Here is a 22,114-nt window from a genome sequence, read left to right as displayed (position 1 = left end):
TGCAGCTCCACATCCTTTTTTTTTGCTGGTTAATTGGAGATAAAATTTCACAGTTGCTGGGCCCCGTTGACTCACACCTGTAATCCTAGCTACTCAGGAGTCAGATCTGAGGATTCTGGTTCAAAGCCAGCCTGGACAGGAAAGTCCATGAGACTCTTATCTTCAATAAACCACCAGAAAACCAGAAGTGGCCCTGTGGTTCAAGTGGTAGAGCTCGCCTTGAGCTGAAGAGCTGAGGGACAGCGACAAGGCCCAGAGTTCAAGCCCCACAACTGAGGGGAAAAAAAAAATCTCACAGTCTTTCCTTCCTGATTGGCTCTGAGCTGTGATTCTTAGATCTTAGACTCCTGAGTAGCTAGGATTGTAGAAATGAGCCACCAGCGCCTGGTGCTATGTTCTTTTTCTGTTCATACCATTTAAGCTTAATTTTTCTTTTACTTCTACTTCAATTTTTATTCTCTCTCCTCCCAGCACCCAGTTCTCTTGTGTCCGGCAGCTCATTTTCATTGTGTTTGTGCTCCTTGTATAGCGGTGTCCTATAAGTCAAATGTAATAACATGTTACAGTGATTTTTACTTGTCTGATGCTTGTTAGAAATGCTGCTGATTTGCTCTGGAAGTTTTCCAGTGACCTTTGACCATTTGCAGTGTATTTATAGATATGAGGGGAATTATTCAAACTGCAGTATCATCCAATGCACATAATATTTTGTCTTGCTTACTCTTTTTAAAAATTATTTTCTGCCATAACTACTGGCCTTCACATTTCTTCTCTCTCCTTCTCCTCCTTCTTTGGTTTGAACTCAGGGCCTCACTTTTTTTGTCAGCTGTGGGGCTTGAACTCTGGGCCTGGGCTCTTCAGCTCAATGCTAGAATTCTGCTACTTGAGCCATAACACCACTTCTGGTTTTCTGGGTGGTTTATTGGAGATAAGATTTGTCTCACAAGCCGGGCACTGGTGGCTCACGCCTGTAATCCTAGCTACTCAGGAGGCTGAGATCTGAGGATAGCGGTTCAAAGCCAGCCCGGGCAGGAGAGACCGTGAGACTCCTATCTCCAATAAACCACCAGAAAACCGGAAGTGGCCCTGTAGCTCAAGTGGTAGAGCACTCGCCTTGAGCTGAAAAGCTGAGGGACAGCGCCCAGGCCCAAAAAAAAAAAAAGATTTGTCTCACAAACTTTGCTGCCTCGGCTGGCTGTGAACCACGATCCTCAGGTCTCAGCCTCCTGAGCCACTGGCACCTGGCTGAGGGCCTCACTCATGCTAGGCAGGTGCTCAACCACTTGAACCACTATGCCAACTCTCTCCCTACACTTTAATAAAGGCCTTCCTAATTTTCTGTGGTTGTACTGGCATTTGAACTTTGGGCCTTACACTTGCTGGTGCTCTAGATCCTTGAACCAAACCTTCAGTCCCTTTTTGTATTAGTTATTATTTTTTGTTTTTTGGTCAGTTGTGGGGCCTGAACTCTGGGTCTGGGTGCTGTCTCTCAGCTCTTCAGCTCAAGGCTAGCATTCTACCACTTGAGCCACAGCACCACTTGTGGCTTTTTCTGCTTATGTGGTGCTGAGGAATTGAACCCAGGGTCCCATCCATGCAAGGCAAGCAAGCACTGTACCACCGAGCCACCTTCCCAGCCTTTGCATTAGTTATTTTTGAGATAAGGTCTCACTTTTTGCTCAGGCCTGTACTAGGACCATGCTCCTCCTATTTGAGGCTTCCTGTAGTTAAGTCCCAGTTATGCAGCCCCATGCTCACCTCGTCTATTGAAAATGGGGTCTCTTGGACTTTCCTGTCCTGGCTGGCCTGAAAGTGTGATCCTCTTGATCTTGGCCTCCTGCATAGTTGGTAAGACTGGTGGATGTTGCTCTATCATGATAAAGGGTCTTACCTGTATGCCTGGGCTGGCTCAAAGCATGATCCTTCTGTTCAGTCTCTCGAGTAACTAGGATTATAGCTATGAGCTACTATGGCTCTTTGTTTTTATGTTTTGTTTTGTTTGGGTGTGTTTGTTTGCTGAGATTTGAACTCATGCTTACTTGGCTAGCTAGCATTCTACCACCACTTGATCCACACCTTCATCCCTGTCTTTTGCTGGTTATTTTGGAGGCATAATATCTAAAACTTTTTTACCCAGACTGGCTTCAGATCTCAGTCCTCCTAATGTTAGTTTCCTGACTAACAGGCAGGAGTCTGCACCCACCTCCCCCCACCTTTTTTATGCCTACTGTTGCTTTGGTATTTATTAATTCCATTAATTCCATGTTCATATTTTAGTTTCTGTCTGATTTTTCTTTTATCTATGCTCAAACTTGTCATAAATGGGAGAGAGAGCATGCCTTTCTTAGCTTTTCATAAATGGAAGAGAGAGCATATCTTTCTTAGCTTTTTAGTTCTTTCCTCTGGAAAGTCCTGGCTTCTTGGTATTAGGCTGAACTTATTCTTCACTTTTTTAAGGTTAACAATGAAGTCTGTAACTACATTGCGAGTCACAGTGTCACTGACTTCAGTGTGGTAGGAAGCAGGAGCTGAGCAACTAATTTGTGTCCACTGTAGCCATGGACTTGTAGGGGAGAACTTTGTAATTTTTTGTTTTGAAATTTCAGGTTTAACTCACATTATCACTATGGATCTTCACCAAAAGGAAATACAAGGCTTTTTCAGCTTTCCCGTGGACAACCTTAGAGCCTCACCTTTCCTGCTTCAGTATATCCAGGAAGAAGTGAGGAGCCACCAACAAACACCCCTTTGCCCTCCACGACATCCCATTTAGTGTCCTCTGGTATCAGATTTCACTATTAAGAGGCACATGAAGTGAGCTTTCCCTGAGTTGAAGCCACTGTATCCAGATAGACTCCGCATTTAGTCACAGAGGATGAGACTTTCAGAAGACGTTAAGAGCAAATTGCTTTCACTGCACTTTTATCAATTTGCTTTTTTGCTTTTTGAATGAAGGGTTTGGTTTTATTTGATGTTCTTGTTTTGTTTTCAGAGTTGAGGACTGAACTCAGGGCCTTGCACTTGTCAGGCAAGTGCTCTTCCACTGAGCTAAATCCCCAATCTCATTCCTGGGGTTTGAACTGAGGACCTGGGAGCTATTTCTGAACCTTGTGCTCAAGGCTAGCCCTTTTTCATTTCAGACATAGTTCCAGTTTTTGTTTTTGGTGGTTAATTAGAGATAAATCTCATTCTTAACCTGCTTGGACTGGGTTTGAACTGAGATCCTAGATGTCAGCCTCCTAAGCAGCTAGGATTACAAGCATGAGTCACTAGCACCTGGCTAAGAATTATTTTTGACCCTCTAGATGTTAGCAGTACTTTTGTAATCATGTCAAGCAGTCATGTTAATTGATAAATGATGAGAAAGTTTAAATATTTGGATACAATTCTAGCGTATTTGATTACTAGTGTACATTACTATATGAAAAAGAAAATATGTATACAAGTGTCCAGGTATTTTTTTTAATAACTTCTCAGTATTTTTTTTTTCTTCCAAATCTAGATTCCAAACTACAGAAATGCAGTCATTGTGGCTAAGTCTCCTGATGCTGCAAAAAGGTAAGAAACCAGACATTTATTAAAATCCTATCTAGGGCTGGGAATGTGTCTTAGTGGTAGAGTGCTTTTTTTTTTTTTGGTCGGTCATGGGGCTTGAACTCTGAGCCCGCTGTCCCTCAGCTCTTCAGCTCGAGGCTAGCGCTCTTCCACTTGAGCCACTGCGACACTTCCTGTTTTCTGAGTGGTTTATTGGAGATAAGAGTCTCACAGACTTTCCTGCCCTGGCTGGCTTTGAACCGTGATCCTCAGATCTCAGCCTTCTGAGTAGCTAGGATTACAGGCGCGAGCCACCGGGTGCAGGCTAGAGAGCTAACCTTGAGCAAAAAGAAGTCAGAGACAGTGCCCAGGCCCTGAGGTCAAGCCCCAGGACTGGCAAATAAAAATTCACACGTAGGTGCTTGTGAAATAGAATTGGCATCTGGGAATCGGGGGCTGCTGCAGCGTGGGCTGTAAGATCTCAGAGTCCCATCACCCTGGCTTTGTCTCCAGCCTGTAGACAGCACAGTGAAGTGCTGAGTTACTGGGTTTTCCTGAGGGAGAGAATGAAGCTCTTCCTTCAGAGTCTCAGGAAAAGGAAAGCTGGCCAGAAGCATTTTTTTTAAAGAGTTTTAGAGATGTTTGTAGCTGTTCCTGGTGGTGCTGATCCTGAGGCTTGAACTCAGGGCCTGGGTGTTATCCCTTAGGTTTTTTTTTTGCTCAAGAATAGAACTCTACCACAGGTCCACTTCTGGCTTTTTGGTGGTTAATTGAAGATAAGAGTCTCACAGGTGGGTGCTGGTGGCTCAGGCCTATAATCCTAGCTACTCAGGAGGCTGAGATCTGAGTATCACAGTTCAAAGCCAGCCTGGGCAGGAAAGTCTGTGAGTCTCTTGTCTCCCAGTTAACCACCAGAAAACTGGAAATAGAGCTGTGGCTCAAAGTGGTAGAACACTAGTCTTGAGTGAAAAGCTCTGAAACAGCACCCAGGCCCTGAGTTCAAGCCCCACAACTGACAAAAAAAGAAGTCTCACAGTCTCCTGTTTGGGCAGGCTTTGAACCCAGTTCTCAGATCTCGGCCTCCTAATATTACAGGTGTGAGCCACCATGCCCTAGCTTGCTCAACCTTTTGGACAAAATTCTTCCAAGAGCAATATTGTAGAATATTGGACCACAAAAAGAGGAAACAAGAAAAACTGGGACAAAAGATAGAACCAAAATGGTTTAGACACAGAGCCCAGCTCCTGTGCCCTGAGCCATCTGCATTCTGGCCTGATTTATAGAAAGAATTCCACTGTGTGCCTTTAGAGGGCTGATCTGATCAACAGAGTGACAGTAGTGCTGTCAGCTGTCACCATCCATCACCCATTGCTCTTTTACTTCCTCATAGGGCCCAGTCCTACGCTGAGAGGCTGCGCCTGGGGTTGGCAGTGATCCACGGGGAGGCACAGTGCACTGAGCTGGACATGGATGACGGGCGGCACTCCCCTCCGATGGTCAAGAACGCCACAGTGCACCCCGGCCTGGAGCTGCCTCGTAAGCCTCACTCTGACTTTGGATTCACTAAGCGAACGCTTTATCCCTCAGGAGTGGCTGGGAGTTAATACCTGTCTGGGATATGTGCTGGCTTGCCTATTTTGCTTGTTTTGCTCTTTTTAAACAATCACATGGTATTTCCTTCATCTTTGTAAAGGAAATTGTGTGTGTTACTTATATTTGCAGACTGTGTAAGGACAGTTAAACTAATCCAGGTAGCATTTAGCATTCAGGAAACACTACACATTAAAACCTTTGTTCACTTTAGTAAGCAAGATGGGGTGGGGATGGGGTGGGAGGTAAAGTCCAAAGACTTCACACTTGGGTAAGCTGGGTGAGAACGTGATGATCAAATGATCAGAAACCAGGCTTTGGCCATGAACAACTTGAGCGTTTGTCTAGTAATGTAATGTAGCTCTTTGACCTGATTCCTGCTCACTTGCTGTTGATAATCCAGCACCGTGGAGTCCATTCACTTCCATGGACTTTGAGTGACACAAACAAGCATTTACACTGGCAGATAGGTTCAAGGTTTTTAGAACAAGGAAATTATTTCTGGTTAGAATCTTATTAGCAACATTTCAGAACAATCTAGAGACTAAGAGGATGGAGAAATACTCAGAGCTCCTTCCACTCTTCTTCAGAGGAGCATCTTTAGGGTTTTGCCCTATTTATCTACCAGACTTCTTTTTGTGTAAGAAGCTAATAAGCCTGGGAGGGGTGGCGCACGCCTATAATCCTAGCTACTCAGGAGGCTGAGATCTGAGGATCAAGTTTCAAAGCCAGCCTGGCAGGAAAATCCTTGAGACTTATCTCCAATTAACCACCAGAAAACTGGAAGTGGTAGTATGGCTCAAAGTGGTACAACCCTAGCCTTGAGTGAAAAAGCTCTGGGACAGCACCAGGCCCCACAACTGACCAAAAAAAAAAAGGAAAATAATAGATTTATAATTTTGTTTGTAGGTAAGAAGTTAATATTCCCCCCCCCTTGCTTTTTTTTTTTTTTTTCCCTCTTGGTCATGGGGCTTGAACTCTGGGCCTGAGCGCTGTTCCTGAGCTCTTCAGCTCAACGCAAGCTCTACCACTTGAGCCACAGTGCCACTTCCGGTTTTCAGGCCTGGCTTTGAACATAATCCTCAGATCTCAGCCTCCTGAGTAGCTAGGATTACACACGTGAGCCACCAGCGCCCAGCTTTCTTTGGGGCTTGAACTTTGGGCCTGGGCGCTGTCCCTCAGCTCTTCAGCTCAAGGCTAGCACTCTACCACTTGAGCTACAACGCCACTTCTGTTTTCTGGTGGTTTATTGGAGATAAGAGTTTCACGGATTTCCTGCCCAGGCTGGCTTTGAACCTGATCCTCAGATCTCAGCCTTCTGAGTAGCTAGGATTACAGGTGTGAGCCACCAGCGCCCGGCCTCTTTGATTGTTTTTTGAGACATATTTTTCTAAGTGGCTTAGGCTATCCTCAAACTGGAGCTCTCTATTTAATCCAGGTTGGTCTCGAACTCAAGATCCTCCTACCTCTGCCTCCACCCCCTTCCTGAATGCTAGGATTGCTGGCATACCCACCACTGTCTTGCTTCATTCATAAACTCCTTTTTAAGGCAGAATTCTCAGTCTTTGTCTGTCATAGTTGTCCATATCATGGTTCTATCATAATTTATTTAATCAGTCTCCTATTGATGGTATATAGATTATTTTAAGCTTTGGCCGTGAGAAACAGCACTGTCATGATAACACACATATTGATCCTTCCTTACACACCAAGGGCTTCTCTGTGCCATCCATTTAGGGACATGTATTAGCCTATATCCTGCCACAGAGCAGTTGGCTTCTTTATCCTATTAGCTTTTAATTTTGAACTAACTCTGACCTAGAGAAAAGGCTAAAGAAGCATACAGGGGACAGGGTCTCTTAGCTCACACTTGTAATCCTAGCTATTCAAGAGGTTGAGATGTGAGGATTCCAACCCAGGCAGACAAGTCCAAGAGCCTTTCTTTTTTTTTTTTTCCCTTAACCAGCAAAAAACGAACTAGAAGCATGGTTCAGGTGGTAGAGTACCAGCTGTGAGTAACAGCACAAGGCCCTAAGTTCAACCCCTGATAACTGGCACATACCAAAAAGAAAAAAAAAGAATACAAGTGGTCTGGGGTAGTATGACTCAAGTAGTAGAGTGCCTGCCACCAAATGCAAGGCCCTGAGTTCATACCTCAGAACGGCCAGAAAAGGAAAAAAGGAAGAGAGAAACTTTTACTAATTATAGTCCATATTGAGTCCCCAAATCTAACATTCCATGTACTGTTTTTTGTGCTATTTGAGAGTGAGCTAGAGACATAATGCTGAGTGTATATTGCCTAAATACAAAACAGTCTTACATAACCACTCAGGAAACTAGTGTTGTTACAATCGCAGACCGTATCCAAGTTTTACCAGTGTCCTTCCAAACAAAAGGAAAAATGGTTTTTGGCCCAGGTCCTGCAGATTTGGCCCGGGGCTGCAGATTGCATTCAGTCCTCATTTATTTCTCTTCAGTCTCGTGTAGGGTAATCTGGACCAGCTTCTCTGTTCTTTGTCTCTGCTGACCTTGATGCTTCAGGACAGTGCAGGCCAGTTATTTTACAGACTACTCCCTAATTGGAACTTGTTTGTGTCCTCATGCTTAGATGCAGGAATGTCACAGGAAACATGTGATGTGTCCTTTTTGCTGGTGAGGTTGATTTTGGTCCCTTAGTGAAGGTGGTGTCTGGCAGGTTTCCAATGGAAGTTAGTTACTGGCTTTTCCCTTTGTAAGTAATAGTGTCATAGACTGTAAAATGTTCTCTTTGAAGTGGCATCCATTGTTTTTGTTTTTGTTAATTGTCCAGGACCAGACTTTAACTCAGAATCTGACGCTTGCTTTCACTCATTGGCCGGCACACTAACATCTGAGCTACACCTCCAATCCTCCATTGGTTTTTTTTTTTTTTTTTTTCTTTTTTTTTTTTTTTTTTAATTGTAAAGCTACTATACAGAGGGTTACAGTTACATGAGTGAGGTTATGAGTACACTTCCTCTTGAACATTGTTACTCCCTCCATTGTTTTCCCCCTACCATCCCCTCCCTCCCTCCCTTCCCCGAGGTTCTTTTTTTTTTTTTTTTTGATTGTGATTAAATGATTACATAATTTCAAAGTCACAAGTTCATTCTAACTTCCCTGGAGCAAATTGTCTACCACAGTCTGTAATATATAACAGTGTTCACATGTTATATACCATATTTGTGATCAGCAGCATGAGGATATTTAGTAGTGGTTCAACCAGATGAGCGGGAGTTCTTTGTTTCTTAAGTCCTGTTAGTTTTGTCGTATCACCTAACCTTTTGGATTTAGCATCCACTTATGAGGGAGACCATGTACCGTTTGTCTCTTCGTTCTTGGCTTACCTCGCTCAACATGATTCCTTCTAGCTCCATCCATTTCCCTGCCTCCATTGGTTTTTATTGTTTTGCTTTGCTTTGTTTTTGTGTTGGTGGTTCTGGGACTTGAACTCAGACCTGGGCATGGGAAATGAGTCTTTCAGATTTGTTTGCCTGGGTTGGTGTTGAACTGTGATCCATAGATCTCAGACACCTGACTAGCTAGGATTATAGATAGGAGCCACCAGTTCCTAACAAAACCTAGAAATTTCATTTTCTTTTTCCTTTTTGTTTGTACTGGTCCTAGGGCTTGAACTCAGGCCTGGGAACTGTCTCTGAGCTTCTTTTGCTCAAGGCTAGAGCTCTACTACTTGAGCCACAGCTCCACTTCCCATGTTTTTTGTAGTTTAGTGGAGATAAGAGTCTCACAGAGGGGCTGGGAAGGTGGCTCAGTGGTAGAGCGCTTGCCTTGCATGCCTGAGGCTCTGGGTTCAATTCCTCAGCACCACATAAGCAAAAAGAAAAAAGCCGGAAGTGGCACTGTGGCTCAAGTGGCAGAGGGCTAGCCTTGAGCTGAAGAGCTGAGGGACAGTGCCCAGGCCCAGAGTTCAGGCCCCTCGACTGGACCCCCCCCCCCCAAAAAAAAAAAAAAAAAGTCTCACAGAGGGGCTGGGAATTCCATTCCTCAGTACTACATAAACAGAAAAAGCTGGAGTGGCACTGTGGCTCAAGTGGTAGAGTGCTAGCCTTGAGCAAAAAGAAGCTCAGGGACAGTGCTCGGACTCTGAGTTAAAGACCCAGGACTGGCAAAAAACAAGAGTCTCACAGACTTTCTTACCAAGGCTGGCTTAAAACCAGGATTCTTACATCTCAGCCTCCCAAGTAGTTAGGATTACAGCTGTGAGCCACTGGCTTACACCTTCCTTCCTTTATTCTCTCTTTCTCTTCCTCTCCCCTTCCCCCCTTTTCTCCTTCCCTCCCTCCCCCTCCTCCCTCTTCCTTTCTTTCTTTCTTTCTACCTCCCTCCCTCTCTTTATCCCTCCCTCCCTCTCTCTTCCTTTCTCTTTCTTTCTCTTTTTTCTTTCTCTCTTTCTGTCTTCCTTCCTTCCCTTTCTTTCTTCCTTCCTTCCCTTCCTTCCTACCTTCCTTCCTTCCTTCCTTCCTTTCTCTCTCTCTTTCTTTCTTTTCTTGCATGAGGCTTTCAGTTCAGCTCCATTTCTGCATGCTCAGGTGTTTCCCTGCCTCTCTAGTGTTGATCTATTGATAAGGCTGGCATTTCTTTGAGTTACAAGCATACCAGGATTTCAAGAGGTAATTCCTCACAGCCCTCCTTTGGCCTTGTTCTGGCAGTGGAAAGTTTGGCTAGCTGACACCAGGGAGAGTAAGGTGTGCACGTGTACACATGTGCACTGTGCTGTGGAAATAACGCTTGTACTTTTTTCATAATGCAGCTGCATTCTACTTGAAAAAAACCTGCCATTTTGGGGGTCAAAATCCAATGTAGTAAAAAGTGGGAAATGGTTCCTTAGTTCTCTTGTAAAGAAGAAGGAAAGAGAAAACATTTCTACCATAGTAGATATAATTTTTTTTTTTTTAATCAGTTGTGGGGTCTGGACTCTGGGCCTGGGTGCTGGCCCTCAGCTCTTCAGCTCACGGCTAGCGCTCTACCACTTGAGCCACAGTGCCACTTTTGGCCTTTTCTGCTTATGTGGTGCTGGGGAATTGAATCCAGGGCCTCATGCATGCGAGGCAAGCACTCTACCACTGAGCTACCTTCCCAGCCCTTGATAAAATTTTTAACAGTGACACTGGCTCCAAGTAAAAATTTTTTTTTTAACCAGTCCTAGGGTTTAAAGTCAAGGCCTGGGCACTGTCTCTGAGCTTCTTTTTGCTGAAGGCTAGCACTTTACCACTTGAGCCACAGTGCCACTTCCTCCTTTTTCTGTTTATGTGGTGGTGAGAAATCCAACCTAGGGCTTCATGCATTCTAGGCAAGTACTGTACCACTAAGCCACATTCCCATCTTCCAAATAATGTTGTATGACTCATTTGTGTGTGTGTATGTATGTATGCACGCACACACCAGTCCTGAAACTTGAACTCAGGGCCTGGGCACTGTCCCTGAGCTCTTTGCTCAAAGCTAATACTCTACCACTTGAGCCACTTCCTGCTTTTGCTGGCTAGAAATCAGTCTCATGGACTTTCTTGTCCATGCTGATTTCAAACCAAGATCCTCAGATCTACCCTTCTGAGTAACTAGTAGTATAGGCGTGATCCACCATTACCTGGATTCATTTTGTTCTTAAAGAGAGTGAGCTTTGTTTGACAAAACAGAGCATAGACTCTTAAACAGGGAAGTTTCAGCATGCATATGGAAAGTAGAATCTTGAGCGGTTTCTTCTCTGAATAAGTTATTGGAAGTTGTTGGTGTTTTTGGCCTGAGAGGTACTCATTATTTCTCCTACCCCATAATAAAGGCTTTCTGTTTTTCACAAGCCACCAAATTATGTGTTTAGCTTATCTAGACCCCGAGGTACAAGGAATGAGACTGGGGAGAGACTCCTTAGTTGCTCCAGACAACTATTGGCTGAGCAACCCCAAGTGGTGGAGGGGAATCTGCTTGCTGTGACTGCATGGTGCTGTGACTACGTTTATTCTGCAACCTGCAGTGACTGGGTCTTGTGTTTTCTTTTGTTTTGCTAGTGATGATGGCCAAAGAGAAACCGCCGATCACAGTGGTGGGAGATGTCGGGGGGCGCATCGCCATCATTGTGGTATGTGCCCTGTCTTTGAAGTTTTCTACTCTGGGGTTGCATTTCTAGAAATGATGGTGGGTTTCCATGGGTCTGTCCATTTCTCACCCAAACTCTTTAGGAAAAGCAGCAGAACTTCTTAATGTAAATGAACAGATAAAGGTATACATCCAAGAGCTGAACCTCCCCTAGGAAGTTCAGCACTATGACTACCTTTTATCCGACGGGCTCTGATGGGCCCCTAAGTCAGCTTGCTTAATCCTTAAACTTGCAGGCATGAGACAAAATAAAGATGAGCTGTCCTGTTTGTCACTAATGGGACCTAGGAATCCCCAGGGAACCTGGCTTTGCTCTGACATGGTAGCTCCACTTGCAAACACTTCTGGCTAGAAAGCTATGGGACATTTGTGGGTGCCCTCTATTTCTGTCTTCTTTCTCTTGGAAAGCAGTAAGGGGTCGCTGGCTCTGTGGGACGAGTCGGGAATCTGCAAGGGGGGAGCAAGCCTGCTAGTCCTCTGCTCCAGCTTCCACTCATGCACACTGCCAAGAAGGCTCTCAAACGCTTTCCGTTGCCATCCTTGGATCCTCAGCTTTATCACCAAAACCTTTCCAAACAAAATGCAACTGAGGGGCCAGGCACCAGTGGCTCACACCTGTAATCCTAGCTACTCAGGAGGCTGAGATCTGAGGATTGAGGTTCAAAGCCAGCCCAAGCAGGAAAGTCCATGAGACTCTTATCGCAATTAACCACCAGAAAACCAGAAATGGTGCTGTGGCTCAAATGGTAAAGGCTAACATTGAACTAAAAAGCTGAGGGATAGCACCCAGGCCCAGCGTTCAAGCCCCACCACTGACAAAAAAAAAAGCAACTGAGGGGCTGGGAATGTGGCTTAGTGGTAGAGCACTTGCTTAGCAAACATGAAGCCCTGGGTTCAGTTCTGCAGTACCACATACACATAAAAAGCCAGAAGTGGCACTGTAGCTCAAGGGGGAGAGTGCTAAACTTGAGCAAAAGAAACCCAGAGACTGTGCCCAGGCCCTGAGTTCAAGCCCCAGGACTGGCCAAAAAAAAAAAAAAAGCAACTGAGTTATGGTCTCTGTGGGCTGGAAGAGACACTTGCTCCTCTTGCAGGATGACATTATTGACGACGTGGAGAGTTTTGTTGCTGCTGCCGAGATCCTGAAGGAGAGAGGAGCTTACAAGATCTATGTTATGGCCACACATGGCATTCTGTCCGCCGATGCCCCCCGCCTGATTGAGGAGTCCTCCATCGATGAGGTCTGTGTGTGCTGGAACAGTTTGGACCATGCATCCAAAGTCAGGATTTGTTGCTGTGCTTTCTGTGAACGATAAAGGACTCCACTGGTCATTAGCTGCTCAATCTCCTGCTTACAGCTAGCAGCTTTGTTGAGGATGTCTACTTCGACATACACACCTCTCGTATTTGTTATTTCCACTCCTTAGTGTAATTTGACACTGTAGTGACATTTGAGACTTGACTTCTTCCCAGCATGGAGCTGGGACTCACTACACTCTGTAGTGAGTATAGGACATTTCTCAGAATTTGATTTCTGTGTTCTTTTTTTTTCCCCCAAAGTCTGAAAATTTGGTATCTGATGCTTTTGCTCATTATTTAGCACTCCACCTGCTGAGCCACATTGCTAACCTTGAGTTCTGTGTTCTGAGCCACCTAACCTTTCCCTGTGTAGAACTGGTTTAGTCTGTAAAGCTATAGCTGAGCGCCAGTGGCTCACACCTGTAATCCTAACTACTCAGGAGGCTGAGATCTGAGGATGATAGTTCAAAGCCAGACCAGGCTTATGTTACCTCCAGCTAGCCACCAAAAAGCTGGAAGTGGAGCTGTAGCTGAAGTGGTAGAGTGCTAACCTTGAGCAAAGAAGCTCAGAGAATTTAAGCCCTAAGACTGGCACCAAAAAGAAAACAACAACCAAGCAGAGCCAAAAGGGCAAGAGGCATATGGTCAGCCCTGGGTAGCAGGCTTAAAACCCTGAGTTTGAACCCTAATACAAACAAAAAAACCTCTAGCCCAGCACTGAGGGCTCAGGCCTGTAGTCCTAGCTACTCAGGAGACTGAGATCTGAGGATCATGGCTCAAAGCCAGCCTGGGCAGGAAAGTCAAGTGCCATGGCTCAAGTGGTAGAGCACTCGCCTTGAGTTGAAGAGCTCAGGGACAGCACCCAGACTCAGAGTTCAAGCCTCATGACCTACCAAAAAAAAAAACCCTCTGGAACAAAATCTCATTGGGATTAGAGCTGTGGACACTGCCAGCACTACCTTTCAGAGTCACTGTGTTTATTTTCTTCTGCCGTCTGCCTAGGTGGTGGTGACAAATACGGTCCCTCACGAGGTCCAGAAGCTGCAGTGCCCCAAGATAAAGACTGTGGACATCAGTCTGATTCTTTCTGAAGCCATTCGGAGAATCCACAACGGGGAGTCCATGGCATACCTCTTCCGGAACATCACAGTGGATGACTAGCCCATGGGTGCCTCCACCCTGGAACTACAGAGGACAGCACTACAGAAGAGTGCCACGGTCACGTGCAGTGTGTCCTGGCAGGGGAGGATGGAGCGGTCTCTCACCCAGACTGCTTGGGGAGGAGGCAATAAGATGGGCAAGGAGCTCTCGAGGGGATAAGGAAGAGGCCTTAACTGTCCACCCTGTACCTTAGCAGAACTTGCAGAAGTTCTCCTGGATAGAAGCGAAACTCTAGTTGATAATGAATATATAATATGAATATATAGGGCTTTATTATTTCTTCCCAGTGTTTCAGCTCTGGGTGTCACGTTGAACTTGATCAGGGAATAGAATGGCCCTGGAATTGGTTCTGTCTAGTTGTCCTCTCCCTAGTTAAGCTTATATAAGTTTTATATAGAGAATCTTTTTTTTTTTTTTTTTTTTTTTTAGAAACTACTGTGCCATCTGGGCAGGGTAGCACTGCCTATAATCGCAGCATTTGGGAGGCTGAGGTAGGAGGGTCTCAGGTTTGAGCCAGCTTGGGCTGCAAAGCAAGTTCAGGCCAGCCCAGGCTGCATAGTTAGACACTGCCTCAAAAAAGAAAGAACAAAATAAGCTAACAGAAATTGCTGTGCTTACTGCCATCAAACAAACATTGGTGTCCTCGCTCCTCTTGAGGTTTCAGTTAGAGAATAGAGCCTATTTCTGGGCAACTGCATTGCTCTGAAATTGCAAATAAAATAACTTTTTTGTCTCTCTGGTCTCTTCCCTTGGTTCACAGCTCCCTGATCTCCTACCTCCCCCCCCCCTCCCCCCAACTATTGACTCACATCAGCCAGACTGTAGAAAGCACTGGCTACAAAATAAAGGGTGGTCAGGGTCCAAGGCTGCTGTGGACCTAAGACACAAGTCTCCTGCGCTCCAGCCTTCCCTCAGTGTCCGACTTCAATCCTTGTTGAAGGTGTAAGTTCACAGGAGAATGAAGTGAGCTGTCAGTTTCCTCTGTCAATGTAACATTAACTGCATGCTTAAGGACTGAGCTTTCCTCTGAATCTCAGCACTGTAGTCTGCCTGTCAAGAAGATTCATTGCAAATGCAGCAAGCCGGGCTTTTTATCCCCCGGAGCCTGCACCAAGTCAGGACAGAGGAGCGTCTGCTGGGAAATGAGCTGGGGTTGCTTTGGGCTCTCAGCTCCTGAGAAACAGAAGTTCCTTTATTTGTACAATTGTATTTCTCTGTTGGGGAGGTTTCCTCTACTTTTAATCCCTTTCCTGAGGACAAGAAAACTTCCCAGTCCGCAATCAAGACCTTAAGCACATTGGCTTTTTCAGTACACAAATAACTTGCCTTCTGTGAATGATCCAAGTACACAGGCTAGTTCAAGGAACTCAACCATTAAAATAATGAGTAGTGGCAGAGGAAGAGCTGGGTACAGCTGAGCAGAGGACCTGGTTCTTAATAGGTTGAACAGATGACATAGTGTTTTGGGAAGGTGACTGGGAAGGTGGCTTGGTGGTAGAGCACTTGCTTTGCATGTACCAGGCCCTAGGTTTGATTCCTCAGCAGCACATAAGCAAAAAAATCTGAAGCGGTACTTTTGCTCAAGTGGTAGAACGTTCACCTTGAGCTGAAGAGCTGAGGGACAGTGTCCAGGCAGAGTTCAAGCCCCATGATGGACCAAACACACACATACACACAAAAGATTATAAAGCTGAGCTACAGAGGGGTTAGAGCACTAGCCTTGAGCTGAAGAGCTGAGGGACAGCGTCCAGGTAGAGTTCAAGCTCCTTGATGGACCAAGACAAGGTTATAAAGACGATGTACAGAGGGGTTACAGTTACATTAACTAGATATAGAGTATACTTCTTTTTGGATATGTCACAGTGTCCCATGCCCTCGCCCAGTCTTTCCCTCTCATCCCCACCCACAAGATGTATAGTTGATTTTCCAGGTGGAATCTGAGTACTGAGTACCACTGCTGCATTTGCCTTGAGCTTTTCTCCCTCCCTCCCTCCCTTTTTCCTCCCTCCCTTCCTTCCTGACTTCCTGCTTCCCTCCCTCCCTTCCTTCTTCCCTCCCTCCTTCCTTCCTTCCCTCCCTCCCTTCCTCCCTGACTTCCTCCTTCCTTTCCTCCCTCCCTGACTTCTTCCCTCTCTTCCTTCCTCCCTCCCTCCTTCCCTCCCTCGCTTCTTCCTCTCTCTCTCCCTCCCTCCTTCTCTCCCTCCCTCCCTCCTTCCCGCCCTGGCTGACTTCCTCTCTCCCTTCCCTTTTTGTTTTCCCGCGGGCGCTCTCCCTCTTGAGTCAGGCTCCACTTGCGGCTTTGGGGTGGGAGTGCCGTAGACCTGGGCCGGCTGCCCGCGTGTCGGGCGGGCGGAGCGCGCAGGCCGGGCTCCCGCTGGGGGCCTGGCACGCGGAGCCTGGGACGCGCAGGCCCCGCGACGCAGCCGCCAAACGACTGCCGGCCTCGAGCCGGGCGAGGGCAGTGGAGCCCCGGCGGCCGCGGACCTGACCGGAGCTCCGGTCGCTGGACCCCGCTGGAGGCGGCAGCCGGTTCCTTCTCCAGTCCTTGACACCCCGACCCCGACCCCGACCCCGGGGCGGCTGGGAGGGGGCAGGCCCCCGGCCCCCCTCCCCTGCGGCGGACGGTGAGCGGGGCGCCGGCCCGCGGCCCCCCGGCCCCGGCGCGCCATGCCGCCCCTGCTGCTGAACACCCGCGTCTCGCTGGGGGAGCTGGTGGACCTGGCCATCGGCACCCCGGAGGTGGGCGCCGTCAACTTCACGGCGATGCACACGCTGCTCATATCCCTGCTGAAGACGCTCAACCTCCAGGACACCACCATCGACTACCAGCCGGTGATTACGGAGCGCGGCCTGCCCGAGAAGCTGGCGGCCGCCCCGCCGCCGCGGCCGCCGCCGCCCCGGGAGAAGGAGCGGCGCCGCAGCAGCCTGGGCAAGACCGCCTCGCAGGCCCAGGCGCTCGAGAGCCAGGTGAAGGACCTGGGCGGCCAGGTGAACGACCTGGGCGGCCAGGTGAGCGACCTCAACAAGCAGATGAAGACCATGGACACGAAGGTGCAGGGCATCGTGACGCACGTGGAGCTCTTCACCTCCCAGGCCGGCGGGCTGGACCAGGAGTACCGCGCGGGGGAGGAAGACATGATGGTATCGGCAGAGCCATGGAGAAGGAAGGGCCAGGAAGGCCTCGAGGAGACCGCCTCGGCCACCCTCATAACCAGCGCCCAAGGGCCGGGGAAAAGGGCCCCCAAGATGCGACCTGAGGACATAGCCAAAGGCCCCCAGGCCAAGTTCTGGTCGGGCCCTAAAGACTTAAAGGAATATACCCCAGAGGAGGTACGAGCCCACCTCGGGCACCCTCGGTGGGCATTCTCCGTGCCAAGCTGTTCCCCTGCCCCAGGAAGGCAGGTGGCCAAGGGGTGGGAAGAGGTGGAAATGGGGGGGGGGGGGGGAAGGCCTGAATGGATGGGAATGGGTCCCATACAGCTCTTGTTTTGCTTTACAGACCCAAGAGCTGCTCCAGGACCTCATGGAAGAAGTAAAAACGCTGAAAGATGCTCAGCAAAAGGTACAGGAATTGCCGGCATTGCAGCCCCTGGTAAGGAAGCCTGGGACTGCTACCTTGGGAGCAAAATAGCTCTTTTCCACCCCCTTCCTGACCCTCGACTTCAGATGCACAGTGGCCTCAAGGGGATTACCACCTTCTTCCAAGATTCTTAGATTATGTGGGGTGCCCATGGCTCATGCCCATGATCCTAACTTCTCAGGAGGATCTGAGGATTGGGTTCAAAGCCAAATTCAAGAGACTCATCTCCAATTAACCAACAAAAGGCCAGAAGTTGAGCCAGGGGCTCAACTGGTAGTGTGTCAGCCTTGAATAAAAAAAGCCAAATGACAGCTGGGAAGGTGGCTCAGTGGTAGAGCTCTTGCCTTCCATGCATGAGGTCCTGGGTTCAATTTCTCAGCACCCCATAAGCAGAAAAAGCCGCAATTGGCCCTGTGGCTCAAGTGGTAGAGCGCTAGCCTTGAGCTGAAGAGCTGAGGGACAGCACCCAGGCCCAGAGTTCAGACCTCATGACAGGCAAAAAAAAAAAAGCCAAATGAGAAACACAAGGTCCTGAGTTCAAGTCCCAGTACCAATACACACACACACACACACACACACACACACACACACACACACACACACACACGAATAAAAATAAAGGCTAGCACAAGTTATAAGAAGCAGAGTAAAATTTAGCAGTTTGCGCAGTCCCTCTTTAAAGGCTTTTCTCTCTGTGTGGCACAGACACACAGACTGCTGCTGAAGCCCCTGGTACTTGTTTAGTGAGAGGCAGGATAGACCTCATGCCTCAGTTGCTACAAGGTTCCAATAGTGACACTAACTGCCCAGCACCCTCATCCACCCCCTGCACCCACTTCCCTTCCTCTTGTTCTTACCAGCCAGGCTTGGCTTGGCTGGCCAGGCAAAATTAGAGAGAAATGAGAAAGACTTCCCCCCTGAAAACACCTTCTCTGCCTGGTGCCGGTGGCTCACGCCTGTCATCCCAGCTACTCAGGAGACTTGAGATCTGAAGATCTTGGATCAAAACAAGCCTGGACAGGAAAGTACATGAGACTCTTATCTTTAATGAACCATCAGAAAACTGGAAGTGGCACTGTGGCTCAAGTGGTAGAGCGCTCGCCTTGAGCTAAAGACCTGAGGTACAGTACCCAGGCCGAGAATTCAAGCCCCACAACTGACAAAAAAGAAAAAACACTTTCCTTCAAGACAAGACAGACCCCACACACACATACTTCCTCTTCCCCTTCATGTGGAGTCTGTGTGTGCACACATGTACACACAGGTGTATATGGAGCACCCCAGGAGAGTAGTATGATGCTCTGTTTCTGATCTGTGCTTCCAGGAACTCCTCCAGCGCATTGAGAAAATGGAGAGGCTACTCAGGGATCGGGATGAAATCCTGGTAACGTGGGCAGCTTGGGAAAAGGGCCCTTGGGAAACAGGAGTGGGGTGGGGCTCGGTCTCTCCTCTCTGGGATTGAAATGTCCCCTCTGTGCATGTGTGTCCCTCTAAGATGGTGGAGGGTGGCGGCTCGTTCCTCTGCCTCTCTAGGCACTGGTCTAGGACTAAGGGGGAATCCTTTCCATCCCTGCTCAGGGCTCTGTTGGGGGCCAAGTGAGACAAAGAACTGGCTGCAGGGTCTGGAAGGCTAGTGAATTATCCTGGGGCTAGGGCTGTGCAAAGTTATTTTGGTCAAGTCTGTTCTTATACCCCCCTGGAATTAGACTCTGTGTGTGTGTGTGTGTGTGTGTGTGTGTGTGTCCCTGACTTGTCTGTTACCATCAGGAACAAATAGGCCTGAAGCTAAATTCTCTTACCCGAGGAGATGAGGTCACCATGGTCACCTGGGAAGACCTGGAGCAAGCTATCACCGATGGCTGGAAGACTTCGCAAATGGTGAGCAGACAGGGGCCTGGGCGGGATCCCCAGAACCTTCCTCTGCTTACCACTACAGGGCATCAATATAAATTATGTTCAGCATTCATTGCCCAAGTTCCATATTGTTGACACTTAAAAAAATTTTTTTTTCAGCCAGGCACTGATAGCTCACACCTGTAATCCTAGCTACTCACAAAGCTGAGATCTGAGGATCATGGTCCGAAGCTAGCCAGGGCAGAAATGTCCATGAGACTTATCTCCAATAAACCACCAAGAAAACCAGAAGTGGAGCTGTGGTTCAAAGTGGTAGGGCATTAGCCTTGAGCAAAAAAAAAAAAGCTCAGGGGAAATGCCCTGGTCCTGAGTTCAAGCCCCAATACCAACAAAAATAAATAAATATTTTTCAGGCTTATAATAATTGCTTCAAGATGACAGCCACGCAAGTGAATAGGACACATGGCTGGAACTTTGTGATTGCTCCAGGTGTTGTCAAACTGTTTTTGCTATCAGCTATTTCTGCCCAATCTCCTAACCTATAGACAGGCAAGAACTTATTCCTTGACCCACTACCCACAGGACAGGTCATTTAATACCCATTTAAGTGTGTGTGTGTGTGTGTGTGTGAGAGAGAGAGAGAGAGAGAGAGAGAGAGAGAGAGAGAGAGAGAGAGAGAGAGAGAGAGAGAGCGCACATGCACACACATATGCTAGTCTGCAGGAGATTGGGTAAACATGGCTGATAGGGAAAACAGTTTGGTAATAGCTAGCCCAATCGCAAAGGCACGTCTCCATTTCCAGCAACGTGTTCTATTCACTTGTGTAACTGTCATCTTGGAGCAGTTATTATAAGACTGAAAAATACTTTTTTATTGGTCCTGGGGCTTAAACTCAGGGCCTGGGCACTCTACTGCTTGAAACACACATCCACTCCCAGCTTTTTGCCGGTTAAAGAGTTTCACACAGGGCTGGGAAGGTGGCTCAGTGGTAGAGTGCTTGCCTTGCATGCATGAGGCCCTGGGTTCGATTCCTCAGCACCACATAAGCAAAAAGAAAAAAGCTGGAAGTGGCGCTGTGGCTCAAGGGGTAGAGCGCTAGCCTTGAGCTGAAGAGCTGAGGGACAGCGCCCAGGCCCAGAGTTCAGGCCCCACGACCGGACCCAAAAACAAGAGTTTCACACACCTTCCTGCTCTAGATGGCTTCAAACTGCAACCCTCCATCTCAGCCTCCTGCATAGCTAGGATTACAGATGCGAGCCACCAACCTGTTGCCCAATTTTTTTGAGCTTTGCCAATGGGCTGGTTGGAAAATGGTACCCGTTTAGTTTTTGTTGCTTCAGTAGTTTTTCAAACTTTATTTATGGTCCAGCCTGAAATTTAAAAAAAAATGCCTGTTTGAAAGCCAGGCACCAATGGCTCACGCCTGTAATGCTAACTACTCCGGAGGCTGAGATCTGAGGATGGCGGTCCAAAGCCAGCCCAGGCAGGAAAGTCTATGAATCTTTTATCTCCAATTAATCACCAGAAAACTGGAAGTGGAACTGTGGCTCAAGTGGTAGAGTGCTAGCCTTGAGCTGAAGAGCTCAGGGACAGTGCCCAGGCCCAGAGTTCAGGCCCTACAACAGACCAAAAAAAAAAAAAAAAGTATGTTGACTTATTCACAGATGAGGATGGCACATTCCTGAAAATAAGGCCCTTGCAGGAAGCCCCTGGCTTATGGTGACTTTTGTGCATGGGTCAGGTGTCTGTCTATCCTGAAACAGTGCACAGGATGGCTAAAAGATTTTCAAATCCTTCTCTTTCTTCATCTGAATATCCATCAGCCTGTTGTTTTTTTCACTAGCTTTTCACTAGCTTTTTCACTCAAAGCTAGTGCTCTATCACTTTGAACCATAGTATTTCTTCTGGTTTTCTGGTAATTAACTGGAGATAAGAGTCTGACAGCTGGGTACCAGTGGCTCATACCTATAATCCTAGCTACTCAGGAAGCTGAGATCTGAGGATCGAGGTTCAAAACTAGCCTGGGCAGGAAAATCTATGAGACTCTTTATCTCCAATGAACCACCAGAAAACTGGAAGTGGTGCTGTGCCTCAAGTGGTAGAGTACTTGCCTTGAGCTAAAGAGGTCAGAGACAGTGCCTCAGAGATAGTGCCCAGGTCCAGAGTTCAAGCCCCACAACTCATTCTCTCTCTCTCTCTCTCTCTCCACACACACACACACACACACACACACACACACACACACACACACATACACACACGAGTTGACAGACTTTGCTGCCTGGGCTGGCTTTGAACCTTGATCCTCAGATCTCAGCCTCTCCTGAGTAGCTAGGATTACGGGCGTGAGCCACTGGTGCCCAGAATCCTGTTTTAGTTGTTATTGTTGTTTTTTGGTCAGTCATGGGGCTTGAACTCTGGGCCTGGGCACTGTCTCTGAGCTCTTCAGCTCAAGGCAAGCGCTCTACCACTTGAGCCACAGCACCACTTTCGGTTTTCTGAGTGGTTTATTGGAGGTAAGAGTCTTACGGACTTTGCTGCTCTGGCTGACTTTGATCAGAGATCCTCAGATCTCAGCCTCCTGAGTAGCTAGGATTACAGGTGTGAGCCACCAGCATCCCACATCCTGGCTTATTTTTGTGTGGCCCTCACAGAGCAGGATTAACTGCCCTGTTGGTCTTGCTACTACTGTGTGTGTTCCTCAAAGAGGATCGATCACACAGGCCTCCATACAGAAGCCAGGTAAACCAGTTCACTGCCCAGAGCGAGCCTTTTGGCGCCCCTAAGTGGCCATTCCTGGCAGTGCCACCTACTGTCCGAATGCATTAGGTACCTGCCAATTTACAAGACACTTTTCTGAATTCCTGGCACACCCAAAGAAGTGGCATCACAAAGAATTGTAAGAGGACCCTTCAAACAAGTAAGTACCTACACAAGAAAAAGTAGCATCTGCTTTTTTTTTAAGG

The 22,114-nt window shown here is 47.5% G+C and overlaps 2 protein-coding genes across 2 annotated transcripts in view; both read left to right on the top strand.

Moving 5' to 3' along the window:
* Positions 1 to 14,448, top strand: part of Prpsap1 (phosphoribosyl pyrophosphate synthetase associated protein 1) — a 29,968-nt gene extending 15,520 nt beyond the window's left edge. Inside the window, exons 5-10 of the mRNA XM_042665475.1 lie at positions 2,607 to 2,722; positions 3,503 to 3,558; positions 4,925 to 5,070; positions 11,166 to 11,236; positions 12,348 to 12,494; positions 13,555 to 14,448. Of these exons, the coding sequence (XP_042521409.1) occupies positions 2,607 to 2,722; positions 3,503 to 3,558; positions 4,925 to 5,070; positions 11,166 to 11,236; positions 12,348 to 12,494; positions 13,555 to 13,713 (695 nt within the window). The 3' untranslated portion in view covers positions 13,714 to 14,448. The remainder of the gene's footprint in view (positions 1 to 2,606; positions 2,723 to 3,502; positions 3,559 to 4,924; positions 5,071 to 11,165; positions 11,237 to 12,347; positions 12,495 to 13,554) is intronic.
* A 1,932-nt stretch (positions 14,449 to 16,380) lies between these two features.
* The window catches only part of Qrich2 (glutamine rich 2), a 31,994-nt gene continuing 26,260 nt past the window's right edge, over positions 16,381 to 22,114 (top strand). Inside the window, exons 1-4 of the mRNA XM_042702643.1 lie at positions 16,381 to 17,043; positions 17,213 to 17,305; positions 18,618 to 18,677; positions 19,061 to 19,171. Of these exons, the coding sequence (XP_042558577.1) occupies positions 16,381 to 17,043; positions 17,213 to 17,305; positions 18,618 to 18,677; positions 19,061 to 19,171 (927 nt within the window). The remainder of the gene's footprint in view (positions 17,044 to 17,212; positions 17,306 to 18,617; positions 18,678 to 19,060; positions 19,172 to 22,114) is intronic.

The sequence above is a fragment of the Dipodomys spectabilis genome, unplaced genomic scaffold (assembly GCF_019054845.1).
Source record: "Dipodomys spectabilis isolate Male_0828 unplaced genomic scaffold, ASM1905484v1 ptg000329l, whole genome shotgun sequence".
Taxonomy (NCBI): Eukaryota; Metazoa; Chordata; class Mammalia; order Rodentia; family Heteromyidae; genus Dipodomys; species Dipodomys spectabilis.
Note: the sequence above shows the minus strand (reverse complement) of the source record. Positions and strands in the feature narration are given on the sequence as shown.